This window comes from Ambystoma mexicanum, chromosome 1q (assembly GCF_040938575.1).
Source record: "Ambystoma mexicanum isolate Mex_15411 chromosome 1q, UKY_AmexF1_1, whole genome shotgun sequence".
Taxonomy (NCBI): Eukaryota; Metazoa; Chordata; class Amphibia; order Caudata; family Ambystomatidae; genus Ambystoma; species Ambystoma mexicanum.
Window position 1 is genome coordinate 695,460,126 of NC_090922.1, and position 18,564 is coordinate 695,478,689.

General features: G+C 50.3%; 1 protein-coding gene across 1 annotated transcript in view; it reads right to left on the reverse strand.

Annotated features, from left to right (window-relative positions):
* LOC138558241 (E-selectin-like) overlaps positions 1-18,564 on the reverse strand; it is a 405,907-nt gene that overhangs the window by 13,912 nt on the left and 373,431 nt on the right. Inside the window, exon 18 of the mRNA XM_069642666.1 lies at positions 3,097-3,112. Coding sequence (XP_069498767.1) covers positions 3,097-3,112 — 16 coding nt within the window. The remainder of the gene's footprint in view (positions 1-3,096; positions 3,113-18,564) is intronic.

The following is an 18,564-nucleotide window of genomic DNA, read 5'->3' on the forward strand; positions in this document are numbered from 1 at the left end:
GGCTGCCAAACTACGAGTCTGCCAGCAGGGGCATGATACTCCCGGCAGGCCTGGCCTGCCGGGAGTTTAGGCCCCTAATCAGCAATGCTTTCACTGAAGCTCTGGCATCGTTACCACCGGTGCTGGTGCTTCAGTGTCCCCATTCCCGTGGAGGAGTCCACGGGAATGTGAATTTACCATTTCGCCTCCGCTTATGATATCCCAGTGGCACTGGGATGACAGGCGGTGGAAACGGTGTTATCGGGTCGGCGGTAGCCTGCCACCTACCGGCGGGTTCTACCAGCAACCTCGTAATGAGGCCCATTGGCAGAATGTTCCTGCATTGCAGTTTTGATGGGTCTAATTCCCTTAATTTCAGTTGAAGTACCTATGCCAGAGGTGGTTGGATGCTTGCTGCTAAAATTGAGCATATGGACTGTGAATATGAAATTGTTAGTCACCCAGCCCTGCAGGTATGAGAATGAATGACGGAAAACACACATCAAATGTGTTGTTAGTATGTGCAAGACAGTAAGAACATACAAAACATTGTTCTCTTTATTTAAAAAAGCAAACAACACATGGGGCCTCATTACGAGTTGGGCTATGCGGGTTGGATACGGATGTATTACTGTATACCGCCACATTACAGCACTGCCCAACTACAAGTTGGGCAGAAACTTGGAGCATTCACATCCAGCTCTGAGCTGGGGGTAAATCTCGCAACTTTTCGCCTTTTTTGGTGGAATTACTGTGGTGGAATTACTGCAGCGGTAATTCCACTGAAATGCCTATGGAGTCCTATGGAAGCCAAATAAATGGGGACCAATACCACCACCTCCACTTGTAATCCGGCAGTGGCAGTAACAGTATTACAGTTTTGTGGTATCTCTGCGGATTTACTGCTGAGTACCACCAAACGCGTGATGAGGCCCATAATCCGGTCTAGGCTTGAAGAAGACACATTGGGCCTCATTACGAGTGCAGCGGTAAGGGGTTAACGGCACTGATAAGAATTCCGGTGCCGTTAACTCCTTGCCGTCACATTCCGATGTCTTTTAGCGGTGGGCACGGGAGCTGCTTAAGGACCAGGGAGCTAATAATGGGCCCGTAATTTGCTCCCTCCCCATTCCCATTGAGCCGTATGGGGGCTCAAATGGGAATGGGGATGGCTTCCCTGAATGGGGACTTACCGGGTCCTCCAAAGTTGGAATTACCTGGTAAGTCCCCATTCAGGGAACCCGGACCCGAATTTGGAGGCAGCCATGCTGCAAATAGCGGCATGGCTACCTCCAAACTCGAAATGAGGCCCATTATGTGCCATGGGATTGAAGTGTGCACTCCCCTATTGGCCAATTACCAGGCCGTACAAGATGCTCAGAAATCCCCTATGGCCCGGAAACTGGTAAATATGGAAATGCGGCATCATTCCCTCTGGTGTGAGTGCACTTTCTGCTCTCCTCAGGGCTCTCAGCGCAGATTCCATCTGATCATGAGAGCGCCATGAAACAATTGTGTATAGGCGCATAATAAATAACAAATCAGTCAATCAATCAATCATGCTGAGAGTCCTATTGCCAGCACCACTCTCCCCAGGGCTTGCCGCACAGTGCTCTCTCTCATCACGGTCACGCTGTGAGGAGAGCCTTGCTGCCAGTACCACTCCCCTCCTCCCCTGAGCTGCACCTGACAGACAATGCCCAGGCACCAATATCACCACCCAGCCCAGTTTCTTACTTTACTGAGAGTGGCTGGGCTACATCCTAGCCTCCTCCCGTAATGCCCACAGTCACTAATACCTTGCCCGGCCGCACACAGCGATGCAGCTAGGCTCGTTTGTCACTCCTGCCACTCCCTCCTTATCACATTGAGTATGTGGTTGCTTGGAACTAGCCTTTTCCAAGCAACAACTCTAAGCAGTCTTGAATAAGACACATTGGGCCTCATTACGAGGTTGGAGGTAACCATGGCGCTGCCTCCAAAACCTTACCGACTCCGCCCTGGTGAATGGAGCTATAACCGCCCTATTCCAAGGTTGGTGGGGCCGGTAATTCCCCATTCACCAGGGCCCTTCCCCATTCCCACTTGAGCCCCCGTAGGGCTCAATGGGAATGGGGAAGGCGCTGATAACGGTACCGCAAATTGCGGTACCGTTATCAGTTCTAAAGTCCCTTTGCGGGTCCTGTCCTTAACACCTGGTAAAACCAGGCGTTAAGGGAGGACCCACAAAGGGAACTCGTAGTAGGGCGGTAAGGGATTACCGGCACCAGTGCCCTTACCGGTGCCGGTAATCCCTTACAGCCCACCTCGTAATGAGGCCCATTGTATCCCAGGGGAGGGACATGTGCACTCTCCCATTGTCCAATTTCGAGGCCATATGAGCCGGTATCGCTCGGAAATCCCCATGGCCTGGAAATTGGACAATAGGGGAATGCCAAATCATTCCCTTTGATGTGAGTGCGATGTCTACTCAGCTCAGGGATCTCAGCACAGGGCTCCCTCTGATCACAGGAGCGCCGCACAGAGAGCCCTCCTTCCACCACCACTCTGCTCAGGGCTCTCAGCATAGTGCTCTCTCTGACCTCCTCCTCCCCTGAGCCACGCCTGACAGACGAGGCCCTGGCACCAAATTCACATCCCCAGCGCAGCTCCTTACCTTGCTGAGGGGGGCTGGGCCGCATCTGGCAGGTGTGGCCCGGCCTCTTCCCCATGACTCCCACTGCCACTCCAATACCTTACCAGGCCAGCAGATGTGGAGAGGCTCGTTTGTAGCTCCCGCCCCTCCCTTCTGATAATGTTGTGTATGTGGTTTCTGGGAACAAGCCAGTTCCAAGCATCATATCTAAGCAGATGACCCTTTATTTCCCACCCTCATCGCTGGGACATACTAGTTTGATAAACCCCACCCACAGGTTGTAGAGTTCTGGGCCTCTAAATGTTGTGTAATGCTCTCTCTGCGCTTAGGCCTTTAACTTGGTCTTCAGTGCTCATAACTCGTGTTCCAGCCCACGGGCTAGGTCTATAAAGATACATTTTTTAATGATAAAGGCATATGTTCATTATTGTTTGTATTAACATGGTTACTATTAATAACATTATATAGCAGACTGTACTCACCTAGACGACTTCTTAACTGTAAGAGAAAAATACAAAAACATATTAAAGTTCAGTAGCGCATCCATGTTCAAGCTTGTTCATGTGCACTACAGCAAAGGAAATATGCAACACCATTTTGTCCACAACGTGACACAATTCTTAATATGCTTCGATTTAAAGATCAGGTTATCAGGCCGGCCGTTGCCCAGACTGAGCCTTGGGCTAAACAATATTTAGCGCCTCTTTGGGTCCCCCTACCACCCGGGCAGGGACAAAAACACAACTCATACATGTCTATGTGCAACACTATACCAAGACAACAAACAATAGTTAAATGTTTGTAAACTGTAATGGGTTTCATTAAGAGTTTGGTGACAACTCAGGCGTAAATATGCCAAAGGACAGCCAAACTTGATTACCGTTACTGCCACCTGGTCCCGTGGGGTTACCATGTTACAAGTCGTGATAAGTCCCCATTTTTGGAGTCCATAGTACTCCATGAGGACTTTTAGCAGCGTATACACTGGTGCAATTACCAAGTGGTAAATCTGTTGATTTTTGGGGGTAAAGTAGTGGATTCACCTGTAGCTTGTTCCTGCAGGTAAATCCTCAACTTCGCCTCCAAAGTTATAATTCGGAGGTGCAGGAAAAATGTTGATAGTTTTGCTACCGCACAAATAAGTGGCAGTATTGGAATTACCACCTCTTTTTTCCCCACAGCACCGAACTTGAAATGAGGCCCAGAGTGTTTTATAAAAACGTATTCTGAAGGTGCCTAGAAGGAGCGCACTGATGATCATATGTGTGCTTTATGTTTCATAAACCAAGTGTGAATGTTATGTATTACACTACATTCTTTTGCGACAGTGCATACAAAGAGTGCCTTTTTAATTTCCTGCCATTTATGTAGGTCCCCCGATTATCAAATAAAGAACCTGTGAGCAACTGGACTCAGTAGAAGCCGACTGAGATATGGCACCCTTGCTGCAATTGGCCTCTGATGTTTCATGCTTTTCAGCTCGAGGCACGGCACCCCTGCTATACATTCTAGTTGACTATTTTCCAAGGGTTTCGACCTGATCAAGTTGTTCACAGGTGGATCTCTATACATCTTCTAATTTTCTATGAAGTAATGTCTAGGCGTGATCTTATTTTTACAGGTGAATTCTATTATTAAAACCCATATGTTACACTTAGATTTTAGGTGTCAATTGGAAGTTTCTCTTGCATACACTACTCATAGCTGGCATAGCACCAATTGGGATATCCTGCTCCTACCTCAACCAGCCTTTGCTGTCTCGGCTTCTTTACTTGAAGGTAGGATGTCCTTCTGGATGATCCCCTTGATCATTTCCACATTGTTTCTACAGCATCCAGTTGCTGACATATGGGTTTTGTACATCTTTAATTTGGTATTGTTGGGCCCGATTATAGGTATAAGTAACCGTTATGCCTTCCTGGATATGTTTGCGTTTGTTCACCTCAGCAATATTCTGTGCATAATCCCGCATTTTTGCTTTCTCTGTAATTTCTTTTTTGCATCTTCAGAGCATTTGTGTTGCTCAAATCTGAGGCTTTTGAATAGGGTAACTTTCTCTTTTAATCATGTCAATTAGGGAATGAGCAATATTCATGATGTCCAATATGAATTTACTGAGAGGGCACTCCACTTGCAATAATATTTTAAACACAAATGCGCTAACTCTACATTTGGCTTTCACCCTGGTGGAGGTTATGCCCAGTTCTAGCCTAATAGGCTGCAATCTTGTGGAGTATGGAAAACCCAGGATTGTCCTCCAAAATATACCCTTGAGTTTATCAAAGCCTTCCAGATTGTTCAGTTTATGGACTTCAATCCCAAAACAGAAATGAGGCTTTATCTATTAATGTGAAAAAGGCCTTTAGAACTAAAGCCTCCATATTGATGAGCAAAGGCATTTTACCGGCATTCTTTGGAATGCTGTTCATCTGGTTTCGAGATCGATCTTCCCCAATTTCTAAGGAGCCATTAGAACACTGAGATATGGACAGGATTGTGTGCTGTCTATTGCAATGTTTTGTAAATGCCACTTAACCTCTCTATTCAGTTTTCGTTTATTAGCTAACGTGACATGTGTTTTCTTTTCATTGATACATAGGGAGTTTTCCCTAGAATACTTCAATAACGCACTGATGGTTCGCTTTATTCCAATCTTAGTGTGGTCCAGAATTACAACATCATCTATGTAACCCACCCGATTTTCTGACCGCCATCCAGGTATCTAACTCAATGCCAATAAGACAAAGATCCTTCTTATTGGGACACCTGCACCCTATTTCCTTCCTACCCTCTGGCCGATCTCCTTGGGCCCTCTAGCCTCACCATCCTGTGGGGCCAAAAACCTTGGGGTCATCTTCGACTCCTCTCTCTCCTTCAACCCTCACATCTTGGACCTTGCCAAGAAGGCCCACTTCCAGCTTCACCTGCTTAGAGGCACCTTCCTCAAGAAGCTCAATGTATCCAGAGCTCTGGTCCTCTCTGGCTGGACTACTGCAACAGCCTCTTCCACAACCTCCCCCTTTCCTCACTATGTCGCCTTTAGCTAATCCAGTATAGGGCTGCAAGACTTATCCTTGGCCTCAAGCCCAGCGACTGTATCTTTCCAGCCCTAAAATCTCTCCACTGGCTCCAGGTGGCTGTGAGTATCAAATTCAAGACCCTCTGCATCATCTGCAAGGTTTTCTTGGGCCTGGGACCACGCTAGCTCAAACTTTATCTCCCTAACTACCTTCCTGCTAGAGCCCTCTGCTCCTCTAACTCCAACTCTCTGCTCATCAAACGCTTCTCCAAACAGAGAGTGGGGGGAAGGCCCCTCTCCTCGGCTGGTGCCCCTCTTACCAAACAGCCTTCCTTCTCCTCTCAAACTTAAGCCGGACCTCCTCAAGTTCTGGAAACTTCTCAAAACTCTGCTTTTCTCTACCTATTTCCCCTTTTCCTTTCCCTGCTAATCATCTCACTGCCACTTAGACTGGAGGCCTGGCCCTTTATGAACCCATCCGGTTACCAGGCCCTCTACCTAGTCGATACCCGCACCCTCCCCTTTCAGCACTGCCCTTGCGGGCCCACTGCCTGGTGGCTGTACATCCCACCCCTGGGATTCCACCACTCTAGCACTTAGACAGTGGCCTCCCACCGTGGCACCCCTTGGCACTTCCCTCCCTGGCTCCCACCAGCACTTGCCCTTACCTTGTCCCCCACTCCCTTCCATTCCTGCACTTCTCTTCACTGCACTTGCACGTTCGAATGTCACAAGCCTAGTAGTACCACAATTGTATATTTGACTATTTTGCTACTGTTATTTTCTCCCCATGCTGCCTCCCCACTTTTGCCTTGTGGTGCCTGGAAACATCATTTTGTTGTATGGGCACCTAACAAATGCTCAAGAAATAAATAAAGAAATAAACTATAGGCAATTTTGTGGAAAAGTGCGTACCAGAGTCAGAAACGTAGCCATGTTCAATATCTATAGATTAAAAAGCAGGGGTGCTAAAATGTGCCTCTGTTTCAATCCAAAATTGGTATTTACTGAACTGGATAATCTACCCCAGATATCCAAGTGTTGCTGAATTAAGGTATTGCTATAGAATAAATGTATCAATTTGAGCAAACACATCAGAATCCCCCATTTTATTAGTTTTGCTCATAAAATGTTTGTGGTAACCTTATCAAAGGCCATGCTGAAATCAACCTAAGTCTTGTATAGAGGGGCGGTAATACATAAAAACGCCCTTTCAGTAACTCTCTTGAGAATGTACATATTTTGCAGGACCCTGTTTGTAATACGTGTAGCCAGTTTTGAGCCAAGTCCCAATTTTACAGTTCTTCTTGAATTATGGTGACGAATAGCTGCCCTCGCGCAGTCTTCGGGAGGATAGCTCAGGGGCAACGTACTCGCTTTGGAAGCAAGACAACACAGAGCAACACAGGTTCGATCCCCAGGTCCGCGCTTAGAAATCTCTGGGTATTAAGCGCGTTATAAATAACCTATCATAGCATCATATCATATCTAGAGTAGCTAAAAGTCTGTAATTTATGAGGTCCAACCCGTTCACCTTTTTAAAAACTAAAATAGAGTTTTGGCAGGAAGCTGGGAACATACCTTCTCTTAGTACCTTCCCAAAAATGTTCTGTAAAACACGCATCCAGTTTCCTCATTTGTCTTTCTGTTCGCGTTCGATAAGTTGTTGGGTCCTGGACCATGTGCGTTTTTCAGTTTTTTAATGGGCGTGGCACTGGAGGCCTCGTCAATATCTAAAGTAAGTTGTTAATCATTAAACAGATTTATGCAGAGAGCATCATCTTCTTTATATAAAAAGAGCTTTGTAAAAGGGTGAGCAATGTCAGTTAATGACAATGTCAGTTAAAATCAATAGGGTAAATTGGGTTCGTAGCAGTGATTCCTGAGGTTTTACCATAAATGTGCCAATCGTTCTGCTATCATGCATTGCCGGAGTTTTAAACATAATTTGCCAAGCTACAGTTCGAAAATCGAAAGACGATAGCTCTTTAACCACTTAGCATGTTTTGATTGATACTCCTTCATTGGTCTAGCCATTTGGGAAAACACTGCAAAGTCTGTTTAATATTTCGTTTTAGATTTATTTTTTTACTGCAATGGCCATATCATTAGGGTAATTCATAGATTTCAGCGCAGAGGTAGCGCACGCGAGCAGCGCAGAGAGCTAGCGTGCGCCAGCGTGCGCCAGCCGTGTGCGCTAAACAGCATTCTGGCGCACCGCGTATTCATGGAATATCAAAGCCATTTTGAGCGCTGGCGCAGAGAATATCCCGCAGCCCCAGTTACGCCCCCAAGAACGCCCCTTGCGCAAGGATAAGCCATTGAAATCCCCAATGCAGCGCAAAGGGCCGCGCTAACCCTGCACCAGTTCACAGGGCCGGGACAGTGCATTTGGGAGGTGCACGGGAAGTTTCACACGCGATAGGCGTTGGGTACGTGTATTTCAGGGGTGCGCGTGAAGTATCACACGCGATAGGCCTTGTGCGAGCGGGGTACGTGTATTCCGAGGGGTGCTCGGGGAGAATCACACGCGATAGGCCTTATGCTAGCGGGGTACGTGTATTTCGGGGTGCGCATGAAGTAACACACGAGATAGGGCTTGGACTAGCAGGGTACGTGTATTCCGAGGGGTGTGTGGGGAGAATCACACGCGATAAGCCTTGGGGAGCGGGATACATGTATTCCGAGGGGTGCGCGGGGAGAATCACACATGATAGGCCTTGTGCTAGTGGGGTACGTGTATTTCGGGGCTGCGCGTGAAGTAACACACACGATAGGGCTTGGGCTAGCGGGGTACGTGTATTCCGAGGGGTGCGCTGTTGTGTATTGACTGTCGTGTAGTCAGAAGAGTCCTCTGTCCACAAGTGCCGCACATAGAGAATCTAAATCAATCTCTGTACAACCTTTGAGGCCACAGGTGGGAGATGATCTTCCGGAACCGTGGTCCTCTGGGAACCCCGAACCACTGTAAAGAAAGCACCGGTTAAGTAACAAGCCTAAGACAGCAATAACAAACCAGACAACAAGGAAGAGGAACGGTCTTACCAATAAGTGGCCGTGGAGTATCTGCTACACCTATAGAGGAGGTTCCGAGACCCAGCAAGGCTGTTTCGTTTTGCAGGGCTGTAGGTGTCACTGAGCTGCATGTGCCGGGCCCACCTGTTGTCAGAATTCGGACAAAGAAGCTGAGCAGAACGTAGTTCCAAAGGATTAAGGAAGTAGAATGTCCAGAAGGCAGTCCGTGAATCGTAACAAGGAATCCAATGAAGCAAGAACCAGAAGCCAGGGGAAATCCAATAGCAGTCCTTAGAGTAATCTGAGGTCAGTGTCCAAGTAATCTGAAGGAATAAGTGTAGCACTAAACAGGTGTCCAAATAAACAGCTGTGAAACACCGAAGTGTTGCGATGTGGCTGTTTAAATACCGGCGCTGCCTATTACCTTCCGGTCACATGAGTCATAATCGCATCACGTGAGCGTAACTTAGACACACGTGAGCGGGAAATGCTGGTCATGTGACGTGGAAGAAGCCGGTCTCGCAATCACCAAGGAACATGCCAATGGAACGGGCGTCTCTGCAAGTAGGCAGCATGTCGAACCATGCGCGGTGGCACATGGGAACTCGGGGAAAGCACAAGTGAGTCCCGGAACCGGGCAAGAGGACGGGATGGGGTGGAGGTGTGAGAACGGGCAGGGGGAACACTAGGAACACTGAGGGGTGAGGGTGAGTGTGTGACAGATCCCCCACCCAAAGGCCCACGACCCCGTGGGCACGAAGGATTGTCCCCATGGAACCGTGCCGCCAGGCGGGGGGCATTGACATCAGCAGCAGGGACCCAGGACATTTCCTCCGGGCCATACCCCGACCAGTCCACAAGATACTGAAGACAACCCCTACAGACACGGGAGCCCAGGATAGCAGAGCTCTCAAACACATCCGGGGTGGACAGAGACACCGGAGCCACAGGGACACAAAGCCACGTAGGAGCGGGACAGGGCTTGAGTAAGGAGACATGGAAAACTGGGTGAAGCCGCCAGGATCCCGGGAGTGCAAGACGATAGGTCACAGGGTTGATAACTCGGGTGACTACATAGGGTCCTACAAAACGAGACAAAAGCTTCCGGCAACCCACCAGCCGTAAGTGACGAGTAGACAACCAGACACCGGACCCCACGGAATACAACGGGGCCATCACCCGTTTCCTATCCGCCTGTGCCTTCATGGACGCCTGAGCCTCGACGAGGTGGGTCGAGACCTGCGCGTGGATGGAGGACAGGTCCCTAACACAAGCAGCGGCAGCCGGGTTGACAGAGGATGGTAGATCCATGAAGGGTAAAACACGGGGGTGCTGACCATACAGGACATAGAAGGGGGAGACCCCGTGGAGGAATGCACAGCATTGTTGTATGCAAACTCTGTGAATGCAGAACTCTCAACCAGGATGTTTGCATCTGCATAGTTAGACAGCGTAGATACTGCTTCAAGGTTTGGTTGAGCCTTTCAGTCTGGCCGTCCGTCTCGAGGTGATATGCCGAGGAGAAGCGGACATCCATACCAAGTAGTTTGGTCAGAGCACGCCAAAAGCGTGACGTAAATTGGGAACCCCTATCTGAGATGAGAACCGAAGGAAGCCCGAAGAGATAAAAAACGTTCTCAAAAAAGAGCCAGGCCAGTGTAGGAGCAGAGGGAATGCCCTTGCAGGGAATGAAACGAGCCATCTTAGAAAAGGAATCAATGACCACCCACAAGGTATCAAAGCCCTGGACCCAGGGCAAATCGGTGATGAAATCCATGGTCAAGGTATGCCAGGGCCTGGGAGGGACAGGTAAAGGAAGCAGGAGACCCACAGGGCGACCCCTACGATGTTTACATTGTGCGCAAACCGCACAGGAGTTGACATAATATTCCACGTCCCTCTTCATTGACGGCCACCAGCACCATCTTTTCAGTAACGCCTACGTGCGTTTCTGGCCGGGATGTCCATGAACAGGGGCATTGTGGGACCACTCCAAGGCCATGTTGCGGGTATCTGCAGTGGGCAAGAATAGGCGATCGGAAACAAAGGGTAGTCCATCATGTATCGCAAGATCCCATTCAGACAACTGGTCATGGTGTAGGGTGACCCAGCTCCGAACAGCTTCGAGTAAAGGCAAGGTTGGTGTACACAAACAAACTACCTTGCAGACATCCAGAAGAGTATCCAGAAACACCGGCAAAGCCACCCCCACAGGGGAATGCGACAATGCATCTGCCTTGTCATGGGTTGAACCCTAGCGATGCTTGATAACAAAATCATAAGCCGCAAAGAATAAATGCCATCTGACCTGCCTGCTGTTGATACATTTCAAGGATGCTAGATCCTGCAGGTTCTGATGATCTGAATAAACCGTGACCCGGTGCTTAGCACCCAAGAGATGGTGACGCCAAAAACACGGAAAGCATCCATGATGGCTAGCAATTCTTATTCGGTCACAGTGTAGTGGGATTCAGCATCAGTGAATTTGCGGGAGTGAAAGGCCACGGGGTGAAGCCGACCAGTGGCAGAGCAGGTCTGTGACAAAACCGCACCCAAGGTGAAGGAAGAGGCATCAGCCTCCACGATGAACAGTAGTTCAGGGTCCGGGTGTTGTAGGATAGGGGTGGTAGTGAAGGTCGTTTTGAGACCCTCGAAGGCTCGTTGGTGTGACTCTGTCCACAGGAAGAGAGTGCAAGGACTCGTCAAGGAAGTAAGGGGCGCCACTAGAGACGAGAACCCAGAGACAAAACGCCTATAGAAATTAGCAAAGCCAAGAAAAGACTGAAGTGCTTTCATGGTTTTGGGGACCGGCCAGTCCAACACCGCCCGCACCTTAGATGAATTCATGGCCAACCCCCCGGACGTGATATGAAAACCGAGGAGCTCCACAGAATCTGCATGGAACTGTCACTTCTCGGGTTTGGCAAACAAGGAGTGTCTTTGTAGACGAGAAAGCACTTCCCGAACATGTTGTACGTGATCCTTCATATTCTGGGAAAAAATCAAAATGTCCTCTAGATAGACCATGACAAACACATCCAGGATATCGGAAAAGATGTAATTCATGAATCTCTGGAATGTGGCCGGTGCATTATATAGACCGAATGGCATGACCGTATATTCATACAACCCGTAGCGGGTGCAAAAGGCGGTCTTCCATTCGTCTCCAGGGCGCACACGGACTAGATTGTAAGCCCCACAGAGATCCAGTTTAGTGAAGACAGTTGCGTGTGTGAGGCGATCTAGCAGAGGTGTGATTAAAGGAATGGGGTAGCGGTCTTTTTTTGTGATGGCATTAAGCCAGCGATAATCCACGCACGGCTGCAAATCGCCCTCTTTTCTGGGGACGAAGAAGTTGGGGCTAGCTGCTGGAGAAGTGGAAGGACGTATATGGCCTAGGCTGAGGGACTTTTGGATGTAATCCTTCAGGGCTATGTCTTCTGTAGGAGAAAGAGAATAAATCCGGCCTGTGGGAATAGCACTACCTGGAACTAAGTCTATTGGGCAATCGTAAGAACGGTGTGGAGGAAGGACTTCAGATGAACCACGATCAAACACCCCTGTCTAATCCTGGTATTGGGTGGGAACAAGTGTGGAGATCAGCCCTACTATATGCTGTTCAGTTGGGGGAATCGTAGAATCCTCTATAGTCAAGTGAGCAATGGCCCCCAAAGGCTGAGCGGGTGTGTTGTTGCTAATGGTTGCTGGTAGGCAATAGTGTTGGCAGAGATCAGATTCGAAGTGCACAGTACCTGCTTTCCAATCTAGTAACGGATTGTGCTCCTGGAGCCAAGGTATCCCCAATATTAAGCCAAACTGGGGCATCGAGATGAGGTCAAAACTCAGGGTTTCCTTGTGTATAGCCTGTATGGTCAGGAGCATTGGGACTGTCTGCTGTTTGATGGGTCCAGAAATCAGAGATGTACCATCGACTGCCTGCACTGGTTCTGGCCTGGTTTTAGTTAGCAGAGGTAGTTTCAGGGTTTGAGCAAGCGTGATGTCAATATAAATACCCGTGGCCCCCGAGTCGATGATAATAGTAACCGGGTGTGAGACATCAGGCATGGGTTGGATAAATACCTTTACATGTATGGGCCTGATGCGACCGAATGCAGGAATAGGATTTGGGATGTAACAAGGAGCGCTCAACCCAGCCCCCGGTTCTAGAGTCGAGCACTGCGAAAACCCAAAGACTTGAGCTTTGGCCGGCGGGGACACTCCTTCATGAAATGACCAGTTACACCGCTATAATAGCATGCATTGTCCACCCTTCTGCGTTCCCTTTCTATGGGTGTGATCGGGCTCCTTATGCCCCCAATCTGCATGGGTTCGTGACTGGTGTTGGAGGCAGCAGGAGTGACAGATGGGTTTGACATATGAGAAAAACCGGCTTCAGCCCTGCGTTCAGAACGCCTGGCGTCCAACTGTAGGGTTAGGTCAACTAAGTCTGGGTAAGAGGTTGGCAAGGAGGGAACAACAGCAAGAGCATCCTTCATAGCGTTGTTTAGGCCTCTATAAAACACAACAGCCTTTTTACTTTCAGGCCATGAGGTCTCGGCTGCAAGCTGTTTGAACTTTGTTATATACTCAATTAAGGACCCTCTCCCTTGTCCCAGTTCCAGGAGTTCTAGATCTTGGGACTGAACCTTGTGACGAGTGTCGAACACCCGGGACATTTCCGTGACCAGTAAATCAAAATCATAAAGTGCTGGGTTATCATTTTCCAGAAGCGGGTTAGCCCAGGCAGCGTCTGAACCAGCTAAATGTGAGAGTGTGAATGCTGCTTTAGTGGTTGAGTCTGGAAAGGCTTGGGGCCTACACAAGAAATGCAATTTGCATTGATTCAAGAAAGTTCTAAACTTACTAGGATCCCCATGAAACCTCTCGGGGGCAGCCAATGGAAAAGGTGAGTGGAGTACCATGGGTATGGGATTTGGAGGGGATGGAACTGGAGGCTGGACAGGGTGTGGGGCTGATGACGCTGGTGAAGCATCCCCAAACTCAGCATCTGGAGGCAGGGGGTGTCTAGTGCTTTGGATGTTGTCTAAACGTTAATGAATGGCAGTGTTTGCTGCGGCCATATCTGCACGCAACACGGTTATGGCTTGGACCATAGTGGCCAAGGGGGCCTCCGTGGCTCCCTCCATTGACTACACAACAGGATGGCTTCACAGTCTGTTGTGTCTTGACTGTCGTGTAGTCAGAAGAGTCCCCTGTCCACAAGTGCCGCACAGAGAGAATCTAAATCACTCTCTGTACAAACTTTGAGGACACAGGTGGGAGATGATCTTCCTGAACCGTGGACCTCTGGGAACCACAAACCACTGTAAAAAAGCACTGGTTAAGTAACAAGCCTAAGACAGCAATAACAAACCAGACAACAAGGAAGTGGAACGGTCTTACCAATAAGTGGCCGTGGAGTATCTGCTACACCTATAGAGGAGGTTCTGGGAGCCAGCAAGGCTGTTTCGTTTTGCAGGGCAGTAGGTGTCACTGAGCTGCGTGTGCCGGTCCCACCTGTTGTCAGAATTCGGACAAAGAAGCTGAGCAGAACGTAGTTCCAAAGGATTAAGGAAGTAAAATGTCCAGAAGGCAGTCCGTGAATCGTAACAAGGAATCCAATGAAGCAAGAACCAGAAGCCAGGGGAAATCCAATAGCAGTCCGTAGAATAATCCGAGGTCAGTGTCCAAGTAATCCGAAGGAATAAGTGTAGTGCCAAACAGGTGTCCAAATAAACAGCTTGAAGCACCTAAGTGTTGGGATGCGGCTGTTTAAATACCGGCGCTGCCTATTACCTTTCGGTCACATGAGTCGTAATCGCATCACGTGAACATAACTTGAAACACGTGAGCGGGAGATGCTGGTCATGTGACGCGGAAGAAGCCGGTCTCGCAATCGCCAAGGAACACGCCAATGGAACGGGCGTCTCCGCGAGTAGGCAGCATGTCGAACCATGCGCAGTGGCACATGGGAACTCGGGGAAAGCACAAGAGAGTCCCAGAACCGGGCAAGAGGACGGGATGGGGTGGAGGTGTGAGAATGGGCAGGGGGAACACTAGGAACACTGAGTGGTGAGGGTGAGTGTGTGACATGCGCAGGGAGAATCACACGCGAAAGGCCTTGTGCGAGCGGGGTACTTGTATTCTGACGGGTGCGAGCGGGCGAAGTATCGCACGCGATAGGCCTTGTGCTAGCGGGGTACGTGTATTTCGGGGAGTGCGCATGAAGTAACACAAGCGATAGGGCTAGGGCTAGCGGGGTACGCGTATTTCGAGGGGTGCGCGGGGAGAATCACACGCGATAGGCCTTGGGGAGCAGGGTACGTGTATTTCGGGGCTGCACGTGAAGTAACATACAGGATAGGGCTTGGGCTAGCGGAGTACGTGTATTCCGAGGGGTACGTGGGGAGACTCACACACGTTTTTGCTGCCACAGGAGGGGTACGTGTACTCCTGGTGTGCCTCAACGCGAATTTGCAGCGTGTGTCCTCCCAGGTGTGCCCTCTCACCCCAGGCCCTGCAGGCAGCCCACCCACTGGGGACTACCCTGCACCCCTGGCCATGCCCCGCAGGCAGCCCATCCACCCTGGCCATTCCCCCAGCCACCCCACATGTCACCATGCACAAGTGAGCACGGACACATTCCCCCCTGCACCCCCACCCACCCAGCAGTGACAGGCACCTGCCAGCAGGCCCCGACTCATGTCCCCCTGCACCCCCACCCACCAAGCAGTGACAGGCACCTGCCAGCAGGCCCCGACTCATGACCCCCCGCCCACTCACCCACCCAGCAGTGACAGGCACCTGCCAGCAGGCCCCGACTCATGTCCCCCCAACACCTCATGACGGTCCACAATCATGGGCCTTATGGGCACCCAAATCACACCCCACGCCACCCCAGTCCAAACACACAACCAGGTATTACATCCACCCCACAATGAAATCCCAATCACATGATACATCCCAAATGGCAAGTATGCACATCAACATATTTCCGTCACAACCACACAATGGGTGCATGTGATTGAGAAAACACACATTGTGACATGCATGAAACCAAAGAGAGAATACCACACATTGAAGTAGGAAATAAAAATGTATTAAACACAAAAGCAAGGGAATGAAATGAAACACACAAAAATGGAAATAAATAATGAAAAGCTGCATGTCCAAAATATAAACCAAAAATGCATGATAGCAAAATCCAAATCCATCCAAAAGCACGTGTCCAAAGTGTCAGTCCGGCAAAACAAATCCAAAGTGCAAAAACAAGAAAAAACCATTGCTCCATGGAAAAAAAGAAATAAGAAGCCAAATCCATTGTCGAACTATTTATCCAAGGTCCATGTGCCCAATCATTGAAATTAAACCTATAAAAAAAAAATTACCTAATGAAGAACTATATACAAAAACGTGGGGCATTGTCTAAGCACCCCAAAATAAATAAAAACAGAAAGGAAACCTAACACTAACTAACTATATACAATGGCAGCGAGCAAGTCCTACGGCTCACTCTGTGATGTCCCGGGCCAGGGCATCATCGAACTCCATGTCAATTCCCGGCAGCGGGCCTCTGCCCTGGCCCCGAGGTCTCGCAGGGATGCAGTCATGGCCTGTTCCAATTCCCTGCGAGTTGCCTCGAGGCACTCAGCCTGCCTCAACGCCTGGCGCATGGAGAACTCCGCCCTGAACATGGTGAGCCGCGCCTCTTCCGCCCGCTGCTGCTCTGCATCTATCCGCTGGCCCAACCGCTGCCACACGGAAGACACTCCCATTCCAGGGTCCTCCTGCCCTCCGGCCGATGCCTGCCCCTCTGATGTTGATGGCCCCGAGCCATCATCGCTCCCACCTTGAGTCTGCTGCTGCTGTCCATGTGCCCTGCCCGATGATGCCGGCACATCCTCCATCTGCTGGTCTCCAGTTGGTGGGGTGTCCACCCCTGCTGGACCTCAACTCCCGACTGTGGCAGGGATGGGAGCTCCACCAAGCTGGCTGTGTTGGTCTGGCCAGGTCCACAGGGGGCCCTGGTGGAATCTGGGCCGGAAGACAGCAGGGAGAACGACTGGCGCATAGTCTCCTCAGAGGAGGAGAGGGCCGCCAGAGTGCTCAACACATGTAGGAACCCTCCGACCAGGGCACCTCCCAACTGTGCCACATTGCCACGCAGCTCTTCGTAATGGCGTGTGTGGTCCCCCAGGAAGCACGCATGTCATCTCAAATGACACATATGCGCAATACGACACCAATCACGACGGAACCCATACGGTTAGGGGTCTCCTCGTCCGCTGGTAGTGGAGTGCCAGATGATGTGGGCCTCCCCCCTACCTGCGGACGGGCCTGGGATGGGGCATCCCTGCTGGTGCATGGTGGTGCAGTCACAGGGTCAGGGACAGTGACATGCACAGGCCCCTCCACGGCGACCTGTGCTGCCTCCTGCCCCTGGCCCTGGACTGCACCACTTGCACCAGTGGTACTACCCCCACCAGGCCCCATGTGCGGCTCATTAGCGGCCTCCTCCTCCTCTGTGGAGACCACCAACCTGGATGTCTCCGCACCGTCTTCCGCCATCGCAAGCCCCTGTGGGGGCTCACCCGGCCCTTCCGCTAAAGCCGTAGTGGCAGACGCTGCACCAGTCCCCTCAGTCCCAGATGATGGCAATTCCTGGGAGGGTGGCTGGGCCTTGCGTCGCCACCCGGTGGAGGCATCCCCGCCGCTTTGCTCCACAGCGCTGTCTCGATGCTGCGTAGAGGGAGACATAGAACACAAGCATCAGGGTACTGTACAATAGTCCCCTAGACAGGAAGCAATAACACATTAGTGGCACTGTCAAACATCACTTCCATCCTGTCCCTCAACAACACATGGGTCAATGCAGGCAACACACATGCAGAAACAGGCACGGCGCATGCAATCAACATCAGCATCCATGTACAAAGGCCTCTATTGACAGAAATGTTGGGTTCAAACTCACATGCATCATGGCTCATACTGATCCCATGCACACACATCACCGAGGGTCATCCATTAGGGCTTGTACACCACAGACACAGTGGATACAAGGATGACTAGACTGCATAAGTGAATCAACACATCGTCACGGACATGTGTCATGCATCCATGGCATTTCAAAATCACACACACGCTACTCAGAAACACAGACATGTACACCATCAGAAACACAGACATGTACACCATACATGTACATGAGAGCAGCACCCATCTCTCACACCCCATCCATGTCCAAGAACAGAGACAGGCATGCAGTCATGTGTGCATTCCGCATGCTTCTTCCCCTGTCGCATTGGAACACATGCACCATCCATGTGGTCACGCATGACTGGTCTCACATGCATTACCATGATGTCCCTGCACGCACACATCCATACATGGCCTATGTCACACATACTGGCAATTAGCTGACTACCAGCACACTGCAACATGCCCTGTTTCACACAGCAATGCATGGCCACTTACCGCTCAACTCCAGACGGGTCTGCCTCTGAAGGATCTGGATGTGGAGCACTGGGCTTATGCGTTCCAGGACCCTCATCTGGATGTTGGTCAGGCTGACCCGGCACCCCTCTGCATCATCTGCCTTCAAGAGGCGTCGGGCCTTGTTGAGGGTCCTGGACCTGAAGTCCTCCCAGCGCTTCCGGACGTGTTTGATGTTGCGGGTTGCCACCCCCTCCGCATTGATGGCAACCACTACGTCCTCCCAGATCCTCTCCTGTCCCCTCCTGTTGGCGCGCGATGGTGTGAAGATTGCATCATAATGCCCAAGAACTTGCTCCACCAGGGTACCAACTTCCAAATCGGTGAAGCTGGTAGCCCTCTGCCTCTCTGGCTGGGGGTCAGCTGTGTTCCCGGACGGTGTTTGCCCCGACATGGCGACCCCCGAGGCAGGTGTTGGTGGGCA